This window comes from Hordeum vulgare, chromosome 5H (genome assembly GCF_904849725.1).
Source record: "Hordeum vulgare subsp. vulgare chromosome 5H, MorexV3_pseudomolecules_assembly, whole genome shotgun sequence".
Taxonomy (NCBI): Eukaryota; Viridiplantae; Streptophyta; class Magnoliopsida; order Poales; family Poaceae; genus Hordeum; species Hordeum vulgare.
In genome coordinates this window covers 329,809,477-329,823,525 of record NC_058522.1, presented here as the reverse complement: position 1 = coordinate 329,823,525, position 14,049 = coordinate 329,809,477, and the positions used below count along the sequence as shown (strand labels likewise).

The window sequence follows — 14,049 nt, the reverse complement described above, 5'->3', positions numbered from 1 at the left end:
AAGTATAATATGCATGCGAGTAAGGCCACACCTGCTCCTATAGTCAAGGGCGATAGTTTTGGGAAATTCCAATGTCCCAAGAACCAGTACGAGCTCGATCAAATGAAAGCATTGCCATATACTTCGTCTGTTGGAAGTTTATAGTATGCACAAGTGTGCACTTGCCCTGACTTAGCTTTTATCACCGGGATACTTGGTAGATATCAAGAGAATTCAGGCCTAGAAGGACTACATGCTAACATATCGAAAGCATTGCATTATGCGCAAGGCACGAAGGACTACATGCTAACATACCGAAGATCTGATTTCCTAGAGATAAAAGGGTATTCAGACGCAGATTTTGCGGGAGATAGAGATGATAGAAAATACACGTCGGGATACGTGTTCACTCTCGCTGGAGGGGATATTTCGTGGAAAAAACTCCAAACAGACCATAGTTGCATCGTCCACGATGCAAGCAGAGTTTATAGCATGTTTTGAAGCCACTAGGCAAGTGATATGGTTAAAGAAATTTATACCCGACTTGAAAGTGGTGGATTGTATTCATAAACCACTAAAGATATACTATGACAACCAGCCTGCAGTATTCTATGCTCACAACAAGTCGAGTAATGCTACCAAGACAGTAGATATAAAGTATTTTGTTGTGAAAGATAAAATCCAGGATCACACTATAAGTCTCGAGCATATAAGGACAAAGGATATGCTTGCGGATCTGTTAACGAAAGGCTTACCATCTAATGTGTTCAAGGAACACTTAGCCGGCATGGGGTTAATGGAAAGCCTATGATTCCTGGATCACTAGAGGCCCAAAAGGAACCGAATTTGTTTCTAAACAAAACGTATGTTGTAGCTGTATGATTCTATCGGCAATTAAGCTGTGACGATGAGACATGCTCTGTATGCCAATATGTGATGGAATAAATAAACTAGAAAGTATAAAGTCAAAAGTAAAAGTTGAGATCAAGGGGGAGAATGTTAGGTTGATTTCTCCCTGTGTGGGCCCAACGGCCCATCGGACCGCTGATCCACGCGCCCTGATCGGGGGCACCCAACCCGTTATGGTTGGTGGGTCCCCGTGACCTGCGCTATATTAAAAGAGGTAGGGGGCTGGGGCACGGACTACGAGATTCGTCGCCGCCAAACCCCTTTTGATCTAGGGTTAGCGCGGTGCTCACGGGAAACACCACCTCCACCTCTCCATCTCTCTGTCGCCGCCGTTACCACCTCACGATGGACCCCGACGGGAGCACCTCAAGTGCAGGAAAGGTAATACACATCCCTACTATTGGATTCTGTTAACCCAGCCGATCTAGTGGTTACAACATGGACAATCCCCAGATATACCAACCGACAAGGAAGAATGCTCCTGACCAGTAATTCTACGTGTGCATCCCTTTTTTATCTAACCATGACTTGGTTAACACAGTAAAGCGACTCCGGAAATTCCATGTGACGGTTAGTTGGCGATAAATCGAAAGTTCATGTCCATTCAGATAAGACCCAACATCAGCCAGCAACTGAACTACCAAAATCACAGCCAACCACTGAAGAGCCTTACTTTTCTTTTGTTGAAACGGAGGATGAAGAGGGCTTTCTGAAGGTGCTGTAGTATTTCAGGATAAAACACGGCAGTTTGTCAAAATGCACAGCTTTGGTTCTTTTTTCTTTTGGTCGGAAACAGCTTGGGTTGTTAGAGCTGCCTGCACACTTGTCTGTCAACTCAAGCAACCTAACAGAAAGCATTTCCTGCAGATAAGAAAGGTTTCACCTGTACATTACATGGTTGAAACTATTGCAAGAGGAAAAAAAAGTACTCCATCTGTAAAGAAATATAAGAGTGTTTAGATCACTACTTTAATGATCAAAATGCTCTTATATCTCTTTACGGAGGGAGTATGACCTTTTCTCACCTGAAAGAAACTCAAGTTATAATGAATTTAGCTGTTCGCCTGCTCCAAGCCTGTCGTAGTATAACTTTGAGATGATATTTTTCAAGTTATTTTTACATAAAAGCAGCGAATGCAGACCAAAACACACGGATATATTGTCCCAAGTAGTTCTGTAAAGAGTGAATAGATCGTCGAAGCTCCCAGATCTCAAGTTATCACCATCCTTTTCTTTAAACCCACCAGCTAATGTTTCATTTTTCCAAGCCGAGTGATCCCACCTCTGAATTCTGTTTGATCAACAGAGGTGCACTATTACTGAGTCAATGCAAATGTTAGAATAAATCACTATCTAGATGGCTCTAGAATCTGTTCTCTCCGTCATACCTTCCCTAGCTCGCCTTATATACTCGGCCCGACTGGCTGGCAAGGCCGAATAGGAGATGGCCTTCCTCATCTTTCCTGGACCTGCGGAGTCCGGGCGCCATATCCTCGTCAACTGTAGTGCACTACTCATCAACGAGATTTTGTTTGCTAATAAATCGCAGTGTACTTAGTTGCAAATGGTAATTGTGTGGACCGCTACAATGAGTCAACGCAAATGCTTCCTACCTTATTGATGTTGAGGTTTTAGCAACAAAGCTCCAGTAAAGCACCATCTTCGAATGATTCCATGTGGTCTAGCTTACTGAAAGACATGATGGTACTGTACTGACAACCATATGCAACTCCCTGAACCAATCCTAGCACTCCCATGCATGTTTGGTGGATCATCCAATCCAAGTTTGGTTGATCACAAAAGCAGATATCATCATATCAAGCTTTGCAACAAATATGACAATCTGTTAACTTGATGGCGCCGTTGCTTCGATGATTTCAATCAAGAAGTTTAAGCTGCCTTTTAGTTTGGTCATTAATGAGTGCCTCTAGTGTTTAAAATCTAAAATCACTCGACGATTGGTATTTGGCATGTGGTCACCATCTGCTTGCTGGTTCCCAACACTACTGGATAATAATTTGCATTCAGCAATTTGAGCTCGCCACCACACCAATTCAATCAATCATTTATACCACCTCACTCAATGTTGCCTGCCGAAGATCTTCCACACATGTTGACCCTCACAGATTTGTCGATTGGTCAGGATACAAAACATGCCCGTTGATTACGGTACACTAAGTTACGACATAGATTTGATGGCATGTAGAAGTTGAAGAAAATGATTCTGGGTCATGCAATACATGCACCAACATGTGAAACATCCTTTCAGTTTAAAGGACGAGGAGTGGGGTGCCAGGGAGTTGTTAGATGCCTCCAAATTATCATTATGATAAACCTAAGCATCACCCTAGAGTATTTTGTGGATCTTTTCCACCAAGAAAATCACTTTTTTTATGCAAATAGCATGTTCCTTCCATGTCAAGATTCATGCTTTTGTTGACATTTTGACTTTAAATTGCCTTGAATTGCAAGAAACCAGCTGAAGCAAAAGGGGGTTGGGTGTTTTCCTTTCCTACTGAAGCTACAAACAGTACTTTCACTTGCATACGTGGTGGTTGGAACTTGCCAGCCAATCACAGCTATTTGGAAGTGAATCATTTGATGTGCCAGGAATTTGTTTGCTGAAGAGGGTAAAATCCTTTTTTTTTACATTCTGAATCATAGATAATTTAGTGTTTTTTTTCGAAAAGGAGGCTGAGCCCCGGCCTCTGCATCGAGTGATGCATGTAGCCATATATTAAGTATAATCAAATCTCGGCAGAGTACATGAAAGGTGTAGCAACAAAGTGCATAAAAAGATACAAGGCGTGCTTCACGCTCAAACCGGAGATGACAATAAGATCTAGATGACTAAACACCTATCCTATTAATATGACGCCATCCAAACTACCAGTTGAAGATACCCTGTGCTACCATCTCCCAACGGACACACCCAGTATCCATAGGCTCCCTGGCTGCCACAGGAGTGAGTAATGACCACGTACGGATCAGTGCGGTAGCCCTGAAGATAACCTGCAGAAAGTGAATATCGCGTAATCTGTTAAATACTAAGTCATTTCTGCTATTCCATAGAGCCCACAAAAGAGCACATGATCCGACACGAATAAGTTTAGCAGATTGAACATCAACTCCCTGTAACCACGTCCCAAATAACGAGTTTATACTATTAGGAGGAGTGATGTTGAAAGCAATGTGAAGCGAGCGCCAAACCAGTTTAGCCATAGGACAATCTAGAAAGAGGTGATGAATACTTTCTACCCTCCGGCATAAGCTGCAGCTAGGATTACCATTCCAATTTCGCTTGGCAAGATTATCCTTCGTTAGAATAACCCCTTTGTGAACAAACCACATGAAGACCTTAATTACTTTACTATAAGTAACATCTAAGTATAATTCGTTGAGCCGAATCCACAATTCACGACGTAATACATTTAGAACTCCGTCCCCCTCCTCCCCCCCCCCCCCCGCGCGCGGCCTAGCGCCGTCTCCCCGAGAGGCGGCCAGGGCGCCACGTGACCCCCTCCTCCTTCCTCTCCCCCCGCCGTCGTCGGCGGGCGCCCCTGCTCTGGCTAGGGTGGTGTTGGCGGCGACGGGACCTCCTTTTCCTGCGCGCGGCCCTCCTTCCTGGGGCAGGGGCGGCGGCGGTGTGGCTTGGTTGGCTGCGGCCCAACGACCTGGTGGTGGGCGTCGGCGGCCAGCATGGTGGTGGCGCTTCCCTTGGCGGCAGGGTGGACTCGTGGCGCGGGGTGGCCGGCGACGCGCCCCCGGCCCAGATATGGGCCCTTAGGGCCCCATCTGGTTCCTAGCGGGCTGACTCCAGTGCGGCCACGGCGCCTCCTATGTGGTGAGCTGGGGGAGCGACGACATCGACGGCATGCCTTCTGCAGCACAACGATGGGAGCTTTACGGGCATCTGAGCGCCCGGCCGGGCCTGTGGGCCCATGGTCCTGGTATGCTTCTGTTGCGGCGTCCGGTCAGTTACCTTCGTTGACGGTGGAGGTTGGGCCCTCCCACGTTCCGACGGTGTTGTTGTTCCTTGTCCCGGCTCCTCCTCTTCGCTGCGCAGGTCCCACTTTGCGATGCCATGGTGAGACGGTGTGGAAACTTCAAGATCGTGTTGGTGCAGGGTGTTGGTCGATATGGTGGTGGACTCCGAAGCGCCCGAGATGAAGGTTGGGATTGGAAGAAATCCCTGTTGGCCTGGGGAACACCGACGCAGTGGTGCCTGAGGATGTCGCCGGACCTTCTTGAAGGGTGTCGGGGGCTACCCTTCCCTTCTCCTCGCCGCGTACCGGGGGAAACCCTTGGTAGCAGCGTCGTCATCGTCTCGTCCCTTCTTGGAGGTGTTGATTGGTACCGGCGTTTCGAAGTCTAAGAGCTTGGTGGGAGATCTCTAGTGGGCGGTTGGGCGCAGCGGTCGCGAGGCTTCCTCGTTTTTTTATCCGCCGTTGTCGTCATTTGTTTCTTTTGTGTCTTCTTTTTCGTTTCTTTTGAGCGTGGTTGTGCTGCTTCCATCCCAGCACCTATCATTGGTTGGGTATTGGTTGCTTTGTAATACAAAACGGGAGAAACCCTTTTTCGGAACACATTTAGAACTAATAGATGCCTTGGTCACTACTTACTATTTGCTGATGTGCATCACATCTATTTTCTTTGGTCAGGTAGTACAAGCAACAGAAGAAGACCATCTTGATGTACATTTGACCTCACAAATGGCAATGTTCAAGTTATGAATTTACAGTATCCAAAAATTTGCAGGAGCAAACCCAGTAACTCCTGCCAAATCAAAGATCAATTAACCTAGCAGTAAGCACCCACGGTTAGCTAGTTGGTTAGTTAGCTAGCTATGCCGGCCGGAAAGACATGGATGCAAAGAGGAAGATTCATTAAAATAGTCAAAAAGAAGGAAAAAGTAAAGGTGTAGAACAGACAACCCTTTGTTGTCATGGGGGGCCTTGGATTTGGAAAGGTTTCTTGCTGGAACAGATTTCTGAATCAAGCCTGACATTGGCTGTAAACAACATGAAACGAAAGCTAAGGATCCTTTTAATTGTTGATTAGTCGTGACGTACAACTGTGTGGGAGTGGGACTAGTGGCTCCACTGGGAATCAGCATAATTGGAAGGAAGCTAAGCACAATTTGAGATTGATTAATAATGCAGATGAAAGCAACCTCTAGCTCACAACCGCCATTGTTTAATCTTATGTTGCAAAGCAGAGATCGATATCACTTATCACAGTCAATATGGCACTCATCGCTAGCTGATCTCGGAAGGGTAGCTCTTATGATGGAGTTGAGTAGGTCTCATCATCCTCTAGGAAAGGCTTAACTTGTGATGGAAGCATCATCACAGGTCTATGAAAGTTAACCGCGCCGACTTAACATTCCACCATATTGATCAGTAGGTAAGCCAAAAAAAAGAAGCAGAGTTGGCCAAAAATATTTTTACTGTTGAGAATCAAGGCAGTCATTTGGACCAGCCGGTTGTTTGCTTTTCCAATTCCAATTCCAACCACAGAAACGATCGAGTGGACTGCCTGCCCCTATATAAGGGGAGCCGGTCCCTTGCATGAATTGCATTGCACACAAATCAAGAGCCAGTCAGCAGGAGGGAGCAGTGCTTGGTCAGAATGTCAGGTTCAGTGTGCTCCCTGTCGTTCCTTGGCCTTGCCGCCGTTCTTCTCCTCTGCTGCTCCGGTCCTGCGATCGCCAAGGAGCAACGCCACGAGTTCGTGGTGAGTAGTAGTTGGTGATGCAGATTCAGTAATGGCGGCTCTGTCTGAATTCTTATGGATGCTGTTGGTGCATGTATGTATATGCAGATCCAGGAGGCGGCGGTGACGAGGCTGTGCAACGCGCGGAGCATCGTGACGGCGAACGGGCAGTTCCCGGGGCCGGCGGTGGAGGTGAACGAGGGCGACTCCCTCGTCGTCAGCGTCGTCAACAACGCCACCTACAACGTCACCATCCACTGGTACGTCTCGCTCGCTCTCGCATATAAATTATGAAAGCATCAAGCATGCATGCATGCATGCATGTTCAGTGATGGAGATGGCTAGCTGATCAATGGGCGGCGTGCAGGCACGGCGTGCGGCAGATGCGGACGGGGTGGTCGGACGGGCCGGAGTTCGTGACGCAGTGCCCGATCCGGCCCGGGGGCAGCTACACGTACCGGTTCACGGTGAGCGGGCAGGAGGGCACGCTGTGGTGGCACGCGCACAGCTCCTGGCTCAGGGCCACCGTCTACGGCGCGCTCATCATCCGCCCGCGCGACGCCGTCCCTTACCCATTCGACTTCCACGGCGAGGTCGCCCCCATCATGCTCGGTACGCACTCTACACATTTGCTTTCGCGTCACATACTACTCCTACTCGTATATTGCAATTAATTAATAGTTTTCACCATCGCCAAGTCCTCAGCACAATCACGGAGTAGCATTGTTGCGCTTTACATCAGCAAATTAATATGTTCGTTTGAAAAAGTTTGCCATATTCCCGACAACAAAAGTTACCGTAAAAATTGTTCGTTTTGCCATGCTCCCACAAACCGACGTTCACCGAATGGCATTACCGCTCTTGAAATAGGCAGTGATGCTCGTACACAGAAACTAATTATACATAATACTCTTTTTTTGCGGGTGATTATACATGGTACTAGCATATAATTACAAGTACTACTTGTAGTGGGAATCTTGAAATGACATAAAGGTTTCCCGCAAAAAACAAAAAAACAATGACAGAAAGGAATTAGATGGATCCCTTCCCGGCCCGTGCATTGTGTTGTTCCAAAGTGGCGAAATTAGGAGGGGCTTTGCTTTTCCCGCGTGTTAACGGCTGCCATCATACCCATGCATGCATGCATGCTTTCGGTTGGTTCGGTTGTTGGCGCCACCTTCTTACCCCAAAGTAAAACATCCAGGATTGCATGTGCAATTTAGCACCAAAAATTATACTCCCTCCGTTCCTAAATATAAGACCTTTTAGAAATTCTACTATGAACTACATACGGAACAAAACAAGTGAATCTATACTCTAAAATATGTCTATATACATCCGTATGTAGTTTATAGTGTATGGGTCATCCGTATGCATGACCCATGACAAAGAAAAAACACAGCTAATTAGATGCATGCATAATAATCATGTACGAGTACCATTCTACCATGGAGCAAGATCATTATGCATGCATGTATGTGAGATCCTTCTTTACTCATGACATGCTAGCTAGCCATGCATGTGGCTAGGAAACATGTGCATATATCTCTCTCTTGGTCTTGGAAACAAATATACTTGCTTCAGCCTTAAGAAATTGAGATACTAGCGCCTTTCTAGCTTTCAAAGATATTCATACAAATCAAAGAAGGATGCATCATCATGAAGATGTTACATGTCTAGTTGGCTGAGGCGCTTATACATTATTTCCTCAAAAGGAATTCTAAAGAGAGAAAGCATGCATAAAGACCAGTTTCAACATGTTCTAATGTCTCTCCAAACGGGTTTGAAAAAAAATATATCTTGAGAAGTACCTTGCTCCTCAAGAACAAGAGCTTCCTCAAAAGTTCGAGTCTGTAATTGCATAATAATCAAAATGGGTGTCTTTTTATTTCATGATTTGGCTGAGGCTGTTGCATGTGTAGCCGACATGGAACAATAGGCCTAACATGCATGCAGTACAGCATGCTAGCTGATTAACTTTTTTTAACCTTTTAGCATTTTCAGTTGTTCAATGTGTGGAGTAGTACGCCTTATATATTATTTTCACTGCAATTATTGTGTAAGGAAAAAAAAGAAGAGCTAGATAGATACACTATACCATTTTCTGAAGTAACAAACAAATAATCTGGTTGCATGTGCACAGGCGAGTGGTGGGACATGAACCCCATCGATGTCATCCGCACCGCCACGCGCACCGGTGCGGCTCCCAACGTCTCCGACGCCATCACCGTCAACGGCCAACCCGGCGACCTCTACAGCTGCTCCTCCCAAGACACGGCCGTGTTTCCGGTCAAATCCGGCGAGACCAACCTGTTGCGCTTCATCAACGCTGCGCTCAACACCGAGCTCTTCGTCTCCCTCGCCGGCCACACCATGACCGTCGTGGGCGCCGACGCCTCCTACCTTAAGCCGTACAACGCCACTGTCATCGTGCTCGGGCCCGGCCAGACCACGGACGTCCTCGTCACTTTCGACCAGCCACCAGGCCGGTACTACCTCGCCGCCCGCGCGTACGCCAGCGCGCAGGGCGTGCCCTTCGACAACACCACCACCACCGCCATCTTCGACTACGGCGCCGGTGGCACGGCGAGCCCTGCGATGCCGACCCTCCCGGCGTACAATGACACGGCCACGGTGACCACGTTCACGACGAGCCTGCGCAACCTCCACTCAGTGGGCCTTCCTTCGGCGGTCGACGAGGACCTTTTCTTCACCGTCGGTGTCGGCCTCTTCAACTGCTCCAGCGGACAGAACTGCGGCGGCCCCAACGGGACGCGGTTCGCGGCGAGCATCAACAACGCCTCCTTCGTGCTCCCCTCCACCGTCTCCATCCTCCAGGCACACTACCAGGGCGATGCCGCCGCCACCGGCGTCTTCACCACCGACTTCCCCGCCAACCCGCCGGTGCAGTTCGACTACACGGCGCAGAATGTCAGCCGCGCCCTCTGGCAGCCGGTGCCAGGCACCAAGGTGTACAAGCTCACGTACGGCTCCGTGGTGCAGATCGTGCTCCAGGGCACCAACATCTTCGCCGGGGAGAACCACCCTATCCACCTCCATGGCTACGACTTCTTCATCCTTGCTGAGGGCTTCGGCAACTTCGATGCCGCCACCGACACCGCAAAGTTCAACCTCGATGACCCACCAATGAGGAACACGGTGGGCGTCCCAGTGAACGGGTGGGCTGTCATCCGGTTCGTCGCTGACAACCCTGGGGTGTGGCTGATGCACTGCCATCTGGATGTGCACATCACCTGGGGCCTCGCCATGGCCTTCCTGGTCGAGGACGGAGTAGGAGAGCTGCAGTCCCTGGGGGCACCCCCACCAGACCTGCCAATTTGCTGAAGAAGTCAAAGTTTTTTTTTTGTTGTTGCTCAATTCTACTGATTATTTGGGGCAATGTACCATTCTCACATTTGTTGCCACGTTCTAGTTATTTACATTCGATTCATTCAGATGCTTTTTCAGTCAGAAAAATGTTATTCAGATACTGTTGAACAGTAGAGGGGCGCCTACTTGCAGTAAAATTTCCTGCAACACTAGATCCAGTGGTACACAGAAATCAATCTTAGTGCTAAATAAAGTACAGCCACACAACATTTCTAAAGGAGAAATGGTGCCGGTCAGCAAAAAGATGTACCTGGCTACTACTTGGCTAGCTGTACAATAAGCATTTCTTTCGGATAAAAGCACAGATCATTAGGTGCCACAAGCCGACAGGCGACGACTGCATTGAAACATAACTCTAGGCACCAGACTTGTAGATGGGTCAAGCCACAAACTTCAGGCAGCGGGTGTCGTTGTGTATGACTTGGCAGCGGCATGAGCAGAACCGTGTTCCACACCTGGGGCATGTGTAATTTGCAGAATTCCCACAAACAGAGCAGTAATGGCGACGAGATGAAGTACTCGGTGGACCCACAGCAGCCCTCAAATATGTTGGAACATGAGGTGGCAAGGCCTCCAGATTTGCCTGTAATAGTTCAGGGGTAAAAATCTTCTAAGTACCCTACTTGGAAAGATATAATGTCAAGAAAGAAATTTGCATCACAATTCCTAGTTACCATCAAACCCTTCTATTCTACTCACCTCTTGTAAAACATCCATGAAAGATCTTACCGCCCTCTTCTCCAAAGCTTTTCCTTGCCTTGTCTTGCGTTTCATGTTCTTTGACTGCTTCTTTTGCATCAAAACTACACAAGGCCAAGTAAGAAACGAAATAAAATTAGCACTTCAATCGCGTAGGTTCTAATAATTTTCTTTTCGCATGCATAGTCTCAAAAGCTAGAAGCATACTCAACTTTTCTGTATGTTAAAAGCACTACCTCAGTTTCAAAATATATTAAATTCTAGGTTTATCCTAAGTCAAACTTCATTAAGCTTGACCGAGTGATATTTTCATTAGTAATGCTATTCATAACCCAGGGTGCAGAATAAGTTATTGGTCACCCTAGGTTTTCTTACTTCATTTTATTAGGACTTTACATTTGGTATACAAATAGTTAGGTTCGTATTGATTCACTACGCAAAATTTGGCATAAGAAAAGCAAAATACAAGTCATAATACCACCAAAATTGCATTCTTATGTATATTTTATGTTATATTTTTACGTTTGTAATTCTGCATAACGTAAAATATTTTTTACGGCCAATATATATTTTCTTACATTCTCGTTTGACTTTCGACGTAATAATTCTTTTATGGAACTAAAAATATGGTGCAGTGATGTGAACAATAGAGGGGGTGATTCTTCACCATGGGTGATGAATAGTATGACCCATATTTTCATATTATATATATTTGATATTGTAGATCTTTGCCAAAAAAAAAAGACCTGGCCAAACTTAAAAAAGTTCAACCCTAGAACTTTAATTATTTTAGAGTGGAGGGAGTAATTCTACACCAAAATGCTAAATCAGCATGGTGATTGTAATGCTTTACATACAAGATTCAAAACATGACGCTCGATACTGAGATAATTTAACAGGGCATGACAGGGGCAATAATTCAATCCACCCGTGCTGTGCATAACTTAGATTCTTGTTCTTATCAAATGCATTAGATGCCCACAACTTCAAAATAATAACTGGAATGCTGTTACAACTTACAAGGATCGATTTAATGATCTAGTTCATCATTTTCTTTGCAAGAAACCGAAATAGAGAGTGTTGGCTCTTGTGTAAAATTGATGTACGTGAATGTGTTATCTCTGATACTACAAGCAATACCAATACCTGAGGCACAGGCACAAAGCCATTTTGCTATTTACTAGGAGTAGATTACAAAGTTTGTTTATGTACACACTGCATTGCAACTTCCTTGAAACTTCAGAAAACCATACAGGACAATAATTCCCCAGCCAGAAAATACTAGAGAAAGGAACCAACCATGGTCCTCCTCATCCGTAGATCCGTACTCATCATCGTTGAGATCCACCACCTCAGCCCCAGCATTATCACTCTCAAGAGCATCAAGACGAGCCAAAGCAGCCTACAGGACATTGCAGATATGAAGACACATAATTTACTGAAACTAACATAAGAGCAGCTAAAGTGACAAGACGCACAGTAATTAGCAGGATCTAGCAGTAACTGGTGATCTCAAATCAACGACAGACCGACCGAGAAACAAGAAAACAGGCGAATCAACAAAGATTGTTTTCTTTAAGAATTCTGCTAGGGGTTGAAGCCGTTCGAAGTTGAAACCACCACATTGATCAGAAGCAGCGAGTTTCCTCTCGGTGGTGAGGCGAAGCCGTCAGAAGGGAAATGGACGTGCAAGGAGGTAGGAATTGTTACCTGAGCGCGGTTGTCGGAGCTGGAGAGGGCGGAGGCCATGCGCGAGGCCATCCGCCGCGTTCGCGAGCTCGTGCGGCGGAAGGGCCCCGGGTTCTCCTCCTCCCCGTCCATCTTGGGCACCCGGCGCGCGGCGACGACGGACGGCGGTCGGCGGTCGGCGGCGGTGGCGCGGGGGAGGAAATGTGGGACTGGCTTGAGGGATCGATTTGGGTCCTTGCCCTTGACGGATGAGGAAGCTCTTGATCCAGCCCTTAGTCAGACATGCGATTCTTTATTTACCGCTCATTGCGGCAAATACCGGCGAATCGCACAGGGGAACCACGGCCGAATGGGAGTAACTACTTGAGAGTACTTCCTTGGAAGTCTTCCAATGATCACTCACACGCGCCGTTACTTAACACGTTCTCAACCGTCACTATATTTTGCATTCTGAACATTTCCTTTGAATTTTATTATTATTTTGTTTACGTGATTTTGGTTTTTTGGAGTGTCTTTTCATCAGTCTTTCTTAGCTTTTGGATGAAAATAATTAAAACAATACATGAAAAAACGCGTTTTTTAAAGAAGTACGATTTTGCTATTACAAAAGGCACGACTGTGTCTCTTGAAAAGAAAAAACATGCGTTTTTTTATTTTTTTGCAAGACACATTTTGATTTCATCAGATGCACATTTTTGCCTTCGCTAGAGGCACGGTCATGCCTTCTGGAAAGGGAAAAATGTGGTTTCTGCTCTCTCTTTATTCCGCAAGAGACACGGTTTTGCTTGCGCGAGAGACACGAGTTTGCCTTTGTGACCATGCCTCTCGGAAAGAAAAAAACGTGTTTTCTGCTTTATATTTTTCGATGAGAGGCACGGTTTTTGCTTTCGCGAGAGGCATGGTTTTGCGTTTGCGAGAATCACGGTCGTGCCTCTCGGAAAGGTAAGAAAACACGTTTTTTCTATCGCGAGAGGCACGGTTTTCCACGCGTTCTTTTCGTGAAAAAAAGTTTGTCAAAACCTATTAACATGGGATCTAGTTTTGAAAATCTTGACGCGAAAAACTCAAAATGGTTCTAAATTTGGACGCACGGTTTAGGAGATAAAACATTTAAAAAATACGGATCTACGAAAAAAAGAAAAACTCCAGGTTGCGACAAATGACACGCTTGCAGTGCATCATTTGTCACTGTCTAAGAAGATGAGAATGATCGTTGAAAGGTGTACTCCTCAATTAGTGATTTCGCGAACGAATGTAACATGGGCCCATTCTTTTAGTAGTTTTTTTTATTTCTATAATAAGCTACCCCTTACACGAAAAGTCTATTCGTCACTCATTGTGAAGCGGTGTCGAGGCTTCACGTAGGATACTCAGCGATCGTTTGGGAGTGGGCCGACCCGTTTAAGTGTTCCAACGCCTCCGGTTTTGGGAACCTTCTAGAGGTTCCTAGCTGGTTTTTTCTGATTTTGGGAAACTTCTAGAATGTTTCCTCAACCGGTTTTTCTTTTTTGTCGTTTTATTTTTTCTTTTCTTTCTTTTTTTTTTGTTTCAAAAATAAAATCTGGATTCTCAAAAAATGTTTGGAATTTTCAAAAATTGCTCTTCAAATTTGGAAAATGTTTTTGTATTTTACAAAAATATTCTGGATTTTCAAACAATAATCTTCAA

The 14,049-nt window shown here is 45.9% G+C and overlaps 2 protein-coding genes across 2 annotated transcripts; one reads left to right on the top strand and one right to left on the bottom strand.

Annotated features, from left to right (window-relative positions):
- Positions 1–6,221: 6,221 nt before the first annotated feature.
- On the top strand, positions 6,222–10,056 carry LOC123397646 (putative laccase-17). Its single transcript, XM_045092183.1, has 4 exons — positions 6,222–6,624; positions 6,712–6,863; positions 6,971–7,215; positions 8,747–10,056. Exons 1-4 carry the CDS (start codon positions 6,520–6,522, stop codon positions 9,946–9,948), a joined length of 1,704 nt encoding a protein of 567 aa, XP_044948118.1. The 5' UTR covers positions 6,222–6,519; the 3' UTR covers positions 9,949–10,056.
- A 7-nt stretch (positions 10,057–10,063) lies between these two features.
- On the bottom strand, positions 10,064–12,638 carry LOC123397647 (SWR1 complex subunit 6). Its single transcript, XM_045092184.1, has 4 exons — positions 12,403–12,638; positions 11,992–12,094; positions 10,693–10,796; positions 10,064–10,576 (listed from the first exon to the last, which is right to left on the bottom strand). The coding sequence occupies exons 1-4, from the start codon at positions 12,511–12,513 to the stop codon at positions 10,373–10,375; spliced, it is 522 nt and encodes a 173-aa protein (XP_044948119.1). The 5' UTR covers positions 12,514–12,638; the 3' UTR covers positions 10,064–10,372.
- Positions 12,639–14,049: the final 1,411 nt, after the last annotated feature.

Coding starts and splice junctions, on each gene's coding strand:
- LOC123397646 (XM_045092183.1), top strand. CDS start 6,520: ATGTCAGGTTCAGTGTGCTCCCTGTCGTTCCTTGGCCTTGCCGCCGTT. Junction 6,864..6,970: donor TACAACGTCACCATCCACTG/GTACGTCTCGCT, acceptor GGCGGCGTGCAG/GCACGGCGTGCGGCAGATGC. Junction 7,216..8,746: donor GGTCGCCCCCATCATGCTCG/GTACGCACTCTA, acceptor GCATGTGCACAG/GCGAGTGGTGGGACATGAAC.
- LOC123397647 (XM_045092184.1), bottom strand. CDS start 12,513: ATGGACGGGGAGGAGGAGAACCCGGGGCCCTTCCGCCGCACGAGCTCG. Junction 10,797..11,991: donor TACGGATGAGGAGGACCATG/GTTGGTTCCTTT, acceptor GGCCTTGTGTAG/TTTTGATGCAAAAGAAGCAG. Junction 10,577..10,692: donor TCATGGATGTTTTACAAGAG/GTGAGTAGAATA, acceptor GAACTATTACAG/GCAAATCTGGAGGCCTTGCC.